General features: G+C 41.3%; 1 protein-coding gene across 1 annotated transcript in view; it reads left to right on the forward strand.

Moving 5' to 3' along the window:
* LOC121458881 (ATP-dependent translocase ABCB1-like) overlaps nt 1-13,667 on the forward strand; it is a 77,992-nt gene that overhangs the window by 47,699 nt on the left and 16,626 nt on the right. The window contains exons 18-21 of the mRNA XM_041668241.1: nt 2,227-2,334; nt 3,941-4,018; nt 7,291-7,374; nt 12,172-12,375. Of these exons, the coding sequence (XP_041524175.1) occupies nt 2,227-2,334; nt 3,941-4,018; nt 7,291-7,374; nt 12,172-12,375 (474 nt within the window). The remainder of the gene's footprint in view (nt 1-2,226; nt 2,335-3,940; nt 4,019-7,290; nt 7,375-12,171; nt 12,376-13,667) is intronic.

Consider the following 13,667-nt stretch of genomic DNA (forward strand, 5'->3'; position numbering starts at 1 on the left):
TCCCTGTGCTGTGATCTGCTTTCTCTAACCAGGTCCTATCTTCCCATAATGCACATCCAGTTATTCCAGCCATTGATGAGGCCTGAGCACTCATGATCTAATCACCCATCAATGACTAGACCCGCCAGCTAAGGAATAATATTGACCAAATGAGCCTTTTGTGGGGAGACTTCATATGCAAACTCTAACAGGATCCTTGAGGTAGAAGCTCACAGGCTGGCTCTAGCTAATCTTAACAGCAGCATTCAAATAGCAGTAAAGTCCAAACGGTCATGTTCTTGGTTTAGTGACAGATGCAAATCGTGAGACATTGTACTGAAGACACATTTGCCTTACTGCTAAGAATCTTTTGCAGAAAGAAACATCGTCATAAGAAGGATAAAACAAGCACTATTCATTGTACAACCAAAAATCCATAACTCTTCTAGTCTACCTGTGCCTTTCTAGATTAACACTCATGTTTAACATGTCACTCGAGAAGTGTTTGCTCACTGTCCAGTTTGTGTGAGGTATTTTCATGTGCTATGAAAATACTACAAAGAAGGAAAAACATCTGATTCTATGGAATACATTGTAGAACACAGGCCAGCAAACATGTTCTGTAAAGTGTAAGAAGAGAAAACATTTCTAGCCTTTGCTGGTCATGTGATTTCTACTGCAAATAAAGGTAAGTTAAAAATGGCTTTGCCCGTTTTTGACAAACAAAACAACCCAAAAAAGCAACCAACAGTGGTGCTTGGGTTTCCTCATTCTTCCTGCAGAGATCTATCTGGTGACTGATGGCCAGCACATTAGCTCTAGGACAGTAGCTAGGCAGGCAGCCATCTGCCTCACTGCAAACAGTGGCCTTTGGGTCATAAGGCCTGGGTGTCTGTGTTTGGCCCATCTTTTCCTGGCTCTCTTGAGTAAGTTAATATATGTCTCTGCTTCACTTTCTCTCTGTAAAATGGTGAAAGTAATATAACAGATGCCCCCAGTTGGAAGGATCAGTACATGTGCCTAGCATAGTACAATGTCTGAATGACTAATCAAGAATAATTGAGTTAATGTCTTCCGAAACTATTTTGTCCTTTTTTTTTTTAAGCATAAAGTTTTCTGAATTGGTTTAGGAATGTCACTCTCAAAAAACTGACTTGACCCTTAGAAGGAATGATATATTTTCTTTCCCTGTTGAGTGACTGTGCTATAAATGCTTTCAGCTCCAAACATCTTTTTTGCACTTCTAACCATCTCTTGAAAGGTCCGTGTGAGGCCCCAGTCAGTTGGCTGCCACTGACACCTGACTTTGTGACTATATCTCCTACAAGATATACTGGGAACGGTACCTTTCTCTCTGAAAGGCTGAATGGACGGATGACACCCTTTCATTAGCAAGAACACACAAATATATTCTCTCCAGATACCTCGAAATACTATGAAGTGTCCACATAGTTGAGCTGGGGCTGTAGAGATGACTCAGTAAAACACTTGCTGTGCAACCACACAGACCTGTGTTTGCTCCCCAGCACCAACATCCTAGAAGCCAGGGGCGGTGATGCACACACTTGGATTCCAGTGCTGGGAGACAAGAGGATCCCAGGACAAGCAGGCCAGTCATTCTAGCCCTTAGTTCAGTGAGAAATACCATCATACAAAACAACGTGGAAGGTCTGGAGATTTGGTTAGGAGCCATGACCCCTCTTCCAAAGGACCCACAGTTCCCAATGCTCAACTGGTGATTCACAATCATCTGTGACTCCAGTTCAAGGGGATCTGAACCCTCTTCTGATCTCCATGGGATCCAGGCACATGCATGGTGCACATACATACATGCTGACAAAAACTCATGCACAGAAAAATAAAATAAGAAAATCTGAAACACAAAGTGGAAAATCCTCAGCAGCCGCGTACCAGCTTGACCCTCGTCCTCCATACACAGCTGCTAACCCTGACAGACATGACTTACATACAATCTGTTACAGGAAAGTCAGGAGGGGAGTATGTGCTTGATGTCTTCTTACAAAGCACCTGTTTCTCTAAGAGGAACACGAGTGCAAAGACTGCTGGGTGAATTTGTGAATAGCAGCCGAGTGCAGGTGCGCTGGAGGCTGCTTTATGTCAGAAGCCGGCGCTATCCCAGTGTCCAAAGACTGTCCCAGCTTCTACACTGAACAATCTGTGAAATGGGGGCAGATGTGGAATGTCTTCTTAGTGTGGAACTAACCACCCTTCAAATACTTTTTACAGGTTTTTACAAAACCAAGTGATGATGAAACCAAACGGCAGGAAAGCAACTTGTTTTCCTTATTGTTTCTGGTCCTTGGGATCATTTCTTTTATTACATTTTTTCTTCAGGTAAGTGTGTTATTCTCACTTCATCCACTCATGTTTAGAAACATGAATTGTCCTTATCATAAGATTATTCCTTTTTTACCATGGCCAATGATAGCCAGATTGTCTTTAGCCTTTGACTGCGCCCTCACTTACTCTTTCCCAACCAACCATGGCCCAAATGGAAACAGGGATGTAATATATTGCACAGGTTCTTCTGTCTAGTATGGAAATGGAAGGTGAGGACCCAAGTACAGACTTTGGGGTAAGCCCTGAATATGAGTTTGGAAGTACATTAAGTACATTCTGCTGGTCAGTTTGAATAGTTGGAGAAATGTCTTCCTGTATTCCAAAACAAAGAAACAAATGAAACTCCCTAAGCTGGTCACACTGATTTAAAACTGTTTCAAAAGCTTTTCAAACTCACAAAAGGAAAAGCAAGAGCAGAATGGAAAAATTATGGTCTTAAAAATCCTAAGAAATGCGTACAAGGTATTTTGCAGCCTGTAGACCATTTGGCTCAAATATAATTGTAAATGAACCAAATGTTCTTGGAGTGTATCATGGAAAAGCATAAAGTATGGACTTCAGTGTTAGACACATGTTTACAGACATGTTTTGCACATAAACACAGTCTAGTAATTTAGACTGTCTAAGCCTCCGTTTCCTTATCTGTAAATGGGGGCAATGTTGCCTCTTGATAACTAAGAGAACTCATGTGACCAAGTGTTCAGATTGATTTGAGATACTATGTTACTACTTATTAAGTAAAAATCTAAGTAATCACTTAATGCATCAATAATTAGTCCACATGTATATTTTTAGCTGAAACTAAATAGATTTCCTTATTAAACGCATTCTAAATATTATTAGGGTTATTGGGGTTTTGTTTGGTTGATTGGTTTTGGTTTTTTGAGACAGGGTTTCTCTGTGTAACAGTCTTAGCTGTCCTGGAACTTGCTCTGTAGACCACACTGGCCTTGAACTCACAGAGATCCACTTATCTCTGCCTCAAGTGCTGGGGTTAAATGTGTGCACCAGCACCAGCTGGCTTATATTAGTATTTTAACAACACACATGTAAAATAAGCTCAGCTGGAACTAAATAAGTTACTTTATTTAATACATTCTGATATATTACTATTTTAACAGAAAAAGAAAACACTATTCTTAACATAGGAATACAAAAGAAAAATAGTATTCCGTCACCAAATACTTAAGAGCGACAGTGCCAGTAAGAGTGTCGCGGGTGTGTAAAAATGAACAGTTGCTCCACGTGACTGTGGTAAGAGATTGGAAGTGGGGCAGCTTTAAGTTGGTCACTTCTGCTTTGACAATTGGGATGGTGAAATACAGGAGAGAGAGCAGCTCCATCCGCTCTGGCTATGGTGCTGAGACTGTCTCCGATGACTGCAAACATATTAAGAGCAGGCAGAGGATTCGCGGACTTCCAACGTGTAAATACAGCTGGAAAGCAGAGACTGCCCAGCTGGTCATCTGAGAGACAGGCAGGGAGCTGAGTGAGAACAGGAGCTCAGACTGGGTCCCATCCTGCTCCACACTCTCACAGGCCTTGATTCCCACTGTGTATTTGGCCAGCCTTCTGTGTGACGCCTTCTCATTCTTCTTAGGGCTTCACGTTTGGCAAAGCTGGAGAGATCCTCACCAAGCGACTCCGATACCACGTGTTCAAGTCCATGCTGAGACAGGTACAGCTGCTGTGGCTTGCACCCTGGGGTCGGGGGAGTAGGAATTCTCTCTTGTGCTCCATGGACACAGATTATAGGAGTGCTGTCAAGTTCCTTAGAGATCCTGCATGGGTCTCCCTCAGCCTCCTCTGGAGGTGCTGTTGAGCCATTTGCAGATGCAGGCTGTGGCGCTGCAGTTTGGTGCAGGCAGGCACAAGGAACCAGGAGTTGAGTCTATTGTGTCTCCTAATAACTCTCCATCAGCTCTTATCTCAGCAGTGAGAGGCAGCAGGAGTCAAGATGGTCCTCTATACCTTGTCTTAGCCCGAAGGCTGAGAAGTGTTAGGAAGGATCTTCTATGCTTTGTGCCCCTCTGCCACCTTCTCTTTCTTGCACACTCAGAACATCCTGTCATGACTCTCTGAACCTGGAGATAGTTTGCACTCCTCTTGCCCAAATTCAGATTTGTTTTCAGGGCCCATCCCTCTCTGTTGAGATTCTTTGCTGAGGCAAGACAGAAGAATAATTTGAGTGAGTTACACTGTTATTAGCTGGTTATGACTTAGTATGAGTGCCTATTGCTCTGTACATTCAGTTCCCCAACAACCGACAATATTGTTAGTAGTCCCTTTGAAACCTTAGCCATCATGAAAATGTTATATGTGACCTTAAATTTTCTTTTTCAAAATGACTGGTTACCTCCATAAAACATGCTCTTGATATAAAGGTGTCCAACATTTTTACACTAAAATGTGGTATTGTTATCTACAAACTTGTTGGACCACATTAATAGCATCCTAAGATGCATGAGACTCGTGGGCTATAGACTGGATATATCCACAAGCCGTCCCACGAGACTAAAATGTAACACAGAGGTTGAACCTGAATCTGTCATGCTCACTCAGTCCCAGCACTAGAAAAATAGAAAGAAAGAAAGAAAGAAAGAAAGAAAGAAAGAAACCAAGAATGAAAAATGCCAGGGTTTTTTTTGTGTGTTCAACTTTCTAGAAGACAGTCTTTTTTACCTCATCTGCAACCACTTACGTATTTCTAGAAATAAGTCTTTATTCAAATAGCTAGCTAGTGATAGTCACAGCTGAAGCAGAATCTGATGGGTGAGAGAGCACCGTTTTATGGGAGTCCCTCCCCTGGACTCTTCTGTCAGGTCATATATATCCTCTCATTTTTTTTTCAAAATTTGCCTCAAACTCACAATGTAGCTGAGCATAATATTGAACTCCATCTCCCAAGTTCTGGAATCACAAGCTTTCAAGCTGTATTTATAACCTAGATTCTACTTAAACAATCTCAAAGCTGACCTCGCTACAGCACCAAATGCCCTATTACCCCATCAGCCTTCAGGCTAGCTGTCAGTCAGGTTCATTATGTGTTGAGAGCTGAGCAGTTGGTGTGTAGGAACAGTACAGACTACTCAGAGGAGCAGGCATATCACAGCCTCTGCTTATGAAGTATGGCACTAAATTTTGCAAGGCATTCAAATCTAAATGGCCTCTTTCTTCAAGGATATCACATTCCAGTGGTGGAACGCCTAAGTACCTGAGTACTAAAAAGTCAGTTGATACAGACTATAATGGGCCATTTTCTAGGTTTTCAAAATAAAAAGGTAGTAACTTCCTTAATACAAATTGTGAATTCAGGTAACATCTTAGAATCTAAAGCTAGTTGTGACAGACATAAATTCATAATTGAAGATCACAATGTTTATTTTAAAATATATGAGGATGTGAGAAAGCTTAGCCATTAAAGGTGCTTGACCTGAATTTGATCCCCACGGCCCATGTGATTTGGAAGGACAGAACCGTCTCCCATAAACTGTCCTCTGACCTCCATACATGTGTCATGGCAAGTTCGTGACATACAATCAGTCATTAATAAATGTAAAAAATGAAAATATATGACGTTTTACAAATAAAATTCCTCTTCTTGTTGTATGTGCATTTTAAAACCTAGATTGCTTTTGATTTGTTTTTAAATCAGTTGATGTATTCTGCCCTGACTAGTGATACCTATCAGGTTTACCTTTTCTCTTCTCATACTAATAAATGCTTCACACTTTAATATTTTCCAACTTGAACTTTTTATTCTTCTTGCCCTGAAAGGCTCACCACTTCATGTCTTCTCTCTCTCTCTCTCTCTTTTTCTCAAGACATCGTTTCTTTGTGTAGACCTGGCTGTTCTGGAACTCAATCTATAAACCAGGCTGGCCTTGTACAGAGATTCGCCTGCCTCTGCCTCCAGAGCGTTGGGATTAAAGGCGTGCGCCACCAACACCCAGTGCCATACCTCCTTACTCTTTATGTCTCTCTGCCAGTTGTTCAGACTCAGATCTTGATGACTCTCCTCTTTGTTTCATTCTGCGTCAGCCTCCTAGCTGGTTTCGTTAACTCCTTCCTCATCCCAGTCTAGAGGCAGCCTGGGTCTTCCAGGGGAGAGTCTCTATAGTTGCCAAAGGCCATGCATGGTATGCATCCCCTACCCACATCACAGAGGTCATCTTCAGGGCACCATAGGTAACTGCACAAAGGTTGGGGAGGAGAGACTTAGGGGAATCCCAGCAGGACAAATTAGACTACCCGCAGGATGAAATTCACTTGTGGGAGCAGATCAAGAATGCCTCGGCCTCAAGGCCTTTGCAAGTGTTGAATCTTCCTTCTCTTTGATGCTTTCATCCCTTCCTTCATTATGGTCTCTGTTCATGGTTTTGGAAAGAACTTCCCTGTCTCTTCCCTACTCTGTAAAGCAGCACCTTTCTCACCCCATTCTTTTTCTCCACCTTGTTCATTACTGTCTGAGATAGTGTATGCTTATTTCTGTGTGCCTTCCAGCCCTAGAAGGAAGTCTTGAAGACACCAGCAACTTTGCCGTTAGTGTTCATTGCTCAGGCTTTAAACAACGTTGAGACTAAGACATACTTTGGGCAGTTGGAATAACCTATTTTTGTTTTTTTTTTTTAAATATTATTATGTATACAATGTTCTGTCTGTATGCCTGCAGGCCAGAAGAGGGCACCAGACCCCATTACAGATGGTTGTGAGCCACCATGTGGTTGCTGGGAATTGAACTCAGGACCTTTGGAAGAGCAGGCAATACTCTTAACCACTGAGCCCCTTTTTGTTTGTTTTTTAAATCCCTTTCTTGTCTATTTACTGTTACATCCTGAATGCCAAATGAAGAGGATATGAATGTTAAACAAAAGTGTCCCTGTCACCTTCCTCCTAGAGCTAAAGTCTCATAAGTAGGACTTTAAGATTACAAATCTCTTTGTGTTGCAGGATGTGAGCTGGTTTGATAATCCTAAAAACACCACTGGAGCGCTGACCACCAGGCTCGCCAATGACGCTGCTCAAGTTAAAGGGGTGCGTACTTCCTTTCTGTGGGTGTTCCTCTTGATGCTGTTTTAGGCTTAGCATGAAACTGGCTTCCTGGTAACCATTTTTAAGATACTGTTACTAGATATTTGTATTAATTACTTTTCTATTGCTGTGGTAAAACACCATTACTAAAACCAACTTATAGAAGAAAGAGTGTATTTGGATTTAAAGTTCCAGAGGGATAAGAATAAATCATGGCAGAGAAGGGTGGCAGCAAGTGGTAGGCATGGCAGCAGGAACAGGACCTGGGAGATCACATCTTTAACTGCAGACACAAGCAGAGACAGTGACCTAGAACTGGTAGGAGGATTTAAACTCTCGCAGCCCCCCTCCAGTGATAAACTTCATCCAGGAAGGCTGTGCCTCCCTCCCATAATGCTCTCCCAACAGTACCGTTTGGTTGGAAGTATCACCTCAGCCCCTAACATACTTATACCCAAAAAAGTCTGGAATGTTTGGGTCCAGCTTCACCCCAGCCCCTGGGCACCTCTATATCCAAGGAGTCTTGAAATATTTGGTAAAAAAGTTCCATTGCAGCCTCCTCCTCTGGGAGTTGCCTCAATCCAGACTCCACCTCTGAGAAAGCCCAACAGTGACCCCTCCGCAGAGAGGGTGAAGACCACTCCCACAGGCTATTTAAACTGTCCCCCAGAGAACAAACACGTGGCCTTCTGGTCTTCCTTTCCCCTCTCCGTGGTTTTCCCAGTCTTCCTTTTTCCTCTCTATGGTTTTTCTGTCTTTCTTCCCATCTCCTCTCTGGGGACTGGAAGGCCACCTGGGAGGGCTAGCATCCATTAAAGATGGGGTTTTTCTAATTTGGTTTGATTTAGTCTGATTTGGATTATTGTGTCTGGCAGAGAGATTTATTTTCTTTAAAAACCCTTCAAGTACCACCAGCTGGGGACCAAGTGTTAAAATGCCTGAGCCTTTGGGGGACATTTCTCATTCAACCCCCCATAAGTTCTATCCCACAATTGTATCAAATTCTTTACAGTAAATATGTTAAAATTCAAAAATTATACACCATATAGTTTATAGATTATATACCATATAGTGTCAAGATTATATGCCATATAGTATATAGATTATATATACCATATAGTATGGGGGTTATATACCATGTAGTGCATAGATTATACACCATATAGTATATAGATTGCATACCATATAGTGTGTAGATTATATACCATATAGCATAAAGATTATGTGCCATATAGTGTATAGATTATATATCATATATTGTATAGATCATATGCCATACAGTGAGTGGATCATATACCATGTAGTATAAGGTGATTATATACCATATAGTGTGTAGATTGTATACCATATAGTATATAGATCATATACCATATAGTGTGTAGATCATATACTATATAGGGTATAGATGATATACCATAAAGTGTATAGATGATTATATACCATATAGTGTATAGATGAATACTAGAGAATACTTACTTAGGGAAGGAAAAATTCTTGGCATTCCTACCAGGATCTCTGTTTTTCATGCTCAATTAATGTTTGATTTGATGTTGGAAGGAAAAGGGATAGTGTAGTTGTTATCTTAAGCTTAGGGGACATTACAGTTCAGTAGGAAACAAAAAAAAATTCTGAAAATCCATCAAAGAAAATGTAAATCACTTTAAAACTAGCATGGGCAGAAAGAAACTTGCAAAAATTATAGACCTGAAAACGTGCTGTTAACTCAGGCCCAGTAGATGAAAATACAAACTGTTGAACAATGAGGTTTTGATTGTTGGATGAAGTGACAGGTTCTCCTCTAGCTACAGTTTTCATGCAAAAGTCTGTAACATGGTGTTGGTCTCCACTGTGTGAATCTGGCTTGAGCCCTGTCCCCCTTTTGTTTCAGCCTTCCTGAAAAGCAGAACTATACAGATTCCTCTGTCTAATAGATGGGACCTAATTGCAGGTCTCATTTGAAATTGAATATGATATTTGAAAGCACACATAACTGTGGAATTGCAGCACAAATCTTAAGAATTACTGTTCTGTGCAGCTCTTTTCACTTAAAGCAAACAACTGACAAACCCATGCTATAGATACAGGTGTATAAACTTAAGAAAACAAACTGGACACTGAATGAATTTAGAACTTCCTTAAACAGACAATTGTTTTGCTCTTGTAGAATCTACACATTAGGTCATATTATCAAAAGGTAACTTGGTACGGGTTGGAGGGAGGCTATAGGACCAAAGGCAGCCTCCTTTAAGGAAGAAAGCCTTCAGTGATGTGGTATAATCAAGCAAGGAAGAAAGGAAGCATTCCTGCCTCTAAAGGAGCATTGCAATCAGAAGAGTAAGGATAAAGGACCTGAGGTTAGACCATTCCTACAACTCACAGCATAAAAACACCAGATGGAAGTGTGAGGAAGAGCCCTAGTTTGTGGTCAGCATCGCATCAGGAATTGGATAAGAAGGCACTGGTTAAGGTTTAAAAGTGGGAGTTATGTGGCTGTCGTGTGGCTAACAGCCAAAGGAGACAAGAAGAGGAAGAGAGGCGCTATTGAGGTCATCTAGAAGTCTCCTAGAGCGGCCGTAGCTGATTCCAGATATATTTTAAAGGTACAACCTACAGAATTTGTTGATTAGATTGGATGATGGATTCGAGAGGTAAAATGTTTGACCTACACAACTGAAAAAAAAAACCCCACAAAGTTGTTCTTTAAAGAAATTGGAGCATGAGGGTTGGGGAAGAACAGAGGTTTATGTGTGACTTGATTAGTTGTGATGTTCACATTGGATGGCCCATTGGACATGTCAGTAAGATGGGACGTTTGTGTGTTTAGAGTTTAGCAGAGAAGTCTGGTCTGCCAATACTCACTTGGAGATTGTTTTCCAGTGAGACGATAGCTTTTAAAGACATGAAAAGATGGCAAATAAATCATGTGAAGAGCAAGTCTTGAGTTCTTAAGTCTCAGGGACTTGAAGATGAGCAGAGACTATCAGGACACAAGGACATAGAAGAATTATGTCACTGGTGGTGGTGGCACACGCCTTAATCCAACAGTAGGGAAGGAAGAGGCAGGAGGATCTCAGAGTTTGAGGCCAACCTGGTTTACAGAGCAAGTTACAGGACAGCCAGGGCTACACAAAGAAACCCTGTCTCAACAAACAAAACAAAAAGAGAAGATAAGATAGGTGTTCTGGAAGTGAAACCAAGACAGTGTGGTAAGGAGAGAGCTGACAGGCGGTACACGGGGCACTGCTGCTTGACCCAAGGACTGGTGGGAGTAGAAGCCTGATAGGCCGGTCTTCAGAGAAAGGCAAAGACAACGATCACAGCTGGACATATGGCTGGAAGACTTTGGGCAAAATATGAAAGAGCCATATTTACATATTAACAGAAGAAGACATGAAAAGTTTACTTTCTACTTTTTGTATACTTTAAATTGTCAAAATTGTTTGATTAAAACATTTAGTTCACTTTGCCTATACATCAAGGAATTTATCATCTCTGGAACTATTTTGATTTTTTTTGTGTGTGTGTGTGTGTTCCAAAGCAAGGCCTGCATATGCCTAAAAACTTACAAGCCCAGGGAACTGTCTCTACTGTCTCTACCGAGTCCAGGGTCGATGTTCTGAGTACTTCAGTCCTTCAGTAGCTTCTGTGTGGGATTGTAGATGCTGGATTATGCTGTGTTATCCATGTTATCACTTTCAGCCTGCTTTCCATTTCCTACTAAAAATTTATAAATGCTCATGGGAGTTGTAGTCCCATCTACTGATTATGTCAGGTAGGTATTAAATGATATGGGAAGGGTGGTGCCAGAATTCAGAATGGAGAAGAGGCTGTGGTTATTAATCAAAGAATCTGCACAGTTTTGGAATTGGAAGATATTTGTCAAAAGTGACAGAGAGGGCCAATCTTTACTGAGACTAGTCAGCCATGCTTCTGAAGTGGGGAAAAAAAATTAGGACTAGTAAAGGATGTGTGCTATTTGCAGAGAAACTGGGAGTGGAAGCCACAGCAGGGACGTGAGATTGTATGTGTTACCAGAGAACTTCCAAGTAGAGTAGATACAGACTACACCACTTGCACTTGTGCTTACCTGACTAGATTAACTGCTGGTTTAGAGCTGGAAACTGCTACATAGTTATGAAAGCCACGCATCACGACCCTCCCCGTATTCTACCAAAGGTTCTGCTTCCTCTACACCATGGTTTCTAACTTTCAAATGTTCATTTTCCCCCCAAGAAAATCAGTGTTCCAAACAGGCCCAAATAAGAGTCAGATGGATCTCTGAGTATATAGACCAGCCTGGTCTACAGATTGACTTCCAGGACAGCCAGGGCTGCACAGAGAAACCCTGTCACGAAAAAACAAAACAAAACAAAAGGAAAAAATAGGCCCAAATATATTTGAACACCTTTATTGACACATACCTTCCTTAAATTATAAGCAGTTTTATACCTAAGCTATACCTACCACCAGTACCAGTTTAATAGAATTGCCAGATTCTTACCATTCTGATTGCTGGGTTTGGTTTAGTCATCTGCTTCAGTACAGAAACATTTTCTTGGTACTGAGAGATTAAAATAGATAGAAATATGTACTTGCATTTTGAATTATCGCTCTACATTCAGTATTCTTAAATCATGGAAATCTTCATTCTAGAAACCAAAACCTTCCTACAAGTACATCATCTTTCCTTTTATTTCATAGGTGAGAAGATTTTCATGAAGATGAGTTACTATCCTTAAAAATGTACTAGAACATATTTTAGAATATAAAACGTGTCCCTGATTTTCTCTTCTTTTTCAGGCTACAGGATCCAGACTCGCTATCATTACCCAGAATATAGCAAATCTTGGCACAGGAATTATTATATCCCTGATCTACGGCTGGCAGTTGACTCTTCTGCTTTTAGCAATTGTACCCATCATTGCCATAGCAGGAGTGGTAGAGATGAAAATGTTGTCTGGACAAGCACTGAAAGATAAGAAGGAACTAGAAGGTTCTGGGAAGGTCAGTTAAACTAAGTATGATTGGTTACCTAAGTAGAAATAATATACTTTCCAGTGATGTGTTGTTACTCTCTGTTAGTATGTTCTAACAATGTCTGTGTGTGTGGGGGGGGGGGGTTCCTGTGGGTGAACATGTATGTGCATGTTGTGTGGAGATCAGAGACACCCTGGGCATTATTTCCCAGGTATGGACCACTTTGCATTTTGAGATATGGTCTCTCGCTGTTGGAGATAGGGTCTCTCCGACCACCCCTATGCCTCCTGCGCCAGGATTACAAGCATATGCCACCATGCATAGCTGAGATGTTTTTAACCCAAGTTCTAGATGTCACACTCAGGTCTTTGTGTTTGCCAGGCAAGTTCTTTACCAACAGAGCCATCTCCTCAGTCTACGATAGTATTTTAATAGCTACCATTTGGACAACATTTATTATACTTATCTCAAGATTAGAATTTGAAGAACAGTTAGAAACATATCTTAAGTTTCAAATTCTGACACCTGTTTTTCAGGGTTTTGTTTGTTTGAAGCTAGTGGCCAGTGTCTTGTCTTCATATTCCTCCCTTCTCATCCACTCCTTTTCTTCTTTATATCATTTTTTCCCACCTCTTTCCTCTCTCTCTCTTAGCTAGTGTTTCTATTGCTGCGATGAAAGACTCATGACCAAAGCGGTTTGGGTAGGAAAGGATTTATTTTACTCACAGTTCATTATGAAAAGCATTGAGAGGAGGAACTCAAACAAAGGAGGATTCTGTAGGTAGGAGCTGATGCAGAAGCCATGGAGGGGTGCTGCTTACTGGCTTACTTCTTTATGAATTGTTCAGCCTTCTTTCTTATAGAACCCAGGACACATCATCCCAGGGATGGCACCATCCACCATGGGCTGGGCTTCCCCTGTCAATCAGTAATTAAGAAGATGCCTCGCAAGCCTGCCTACAGTCCAGTCATATGGAAGCTTTCCCTTTACTGAGGCTGCCCCTCTGATCACTCCAGCTTGTGTCAAGTTGACATAAATTAGTCCGCACACATTCCCCTCTATTCTTCTGTCTTCCTTTCAACCAGGCTTAAAACTATCCTTGTATTCTGAATGACTGGGGAGATTCAAAGTGGAAAAGTCCCAAGTGTATTTTTTCTCTCCATTTTAGATTATTTAATATAGTTAGTTCAGAATTCCTCTGGAACCTCATCCCATGTTATATCCCTGCTCTGGCCCCAGAGCTGCTTTCTCCGCAAACAGCCCAGATCCTTTGCCACCCTCGCTTTCTTCTTTATCGTGCGTCCTCCCTTTGTCTCAC

This window comes from Microtus oregoni, unplaced genomic scaffold (assembly GCF_018167655.1).
Source record: "Microtus oregoni isolate MIOR12 unplaced genomic scaffold, Mior012 000018F_ref0000195, whole genome shotgun sequence".
Taxonomy (NCBI): Eukaryota; Metazoa; Chordata; class Mammalia; order Rodentia; family Cricetidae; genus Microtus; species Microtus oregoni.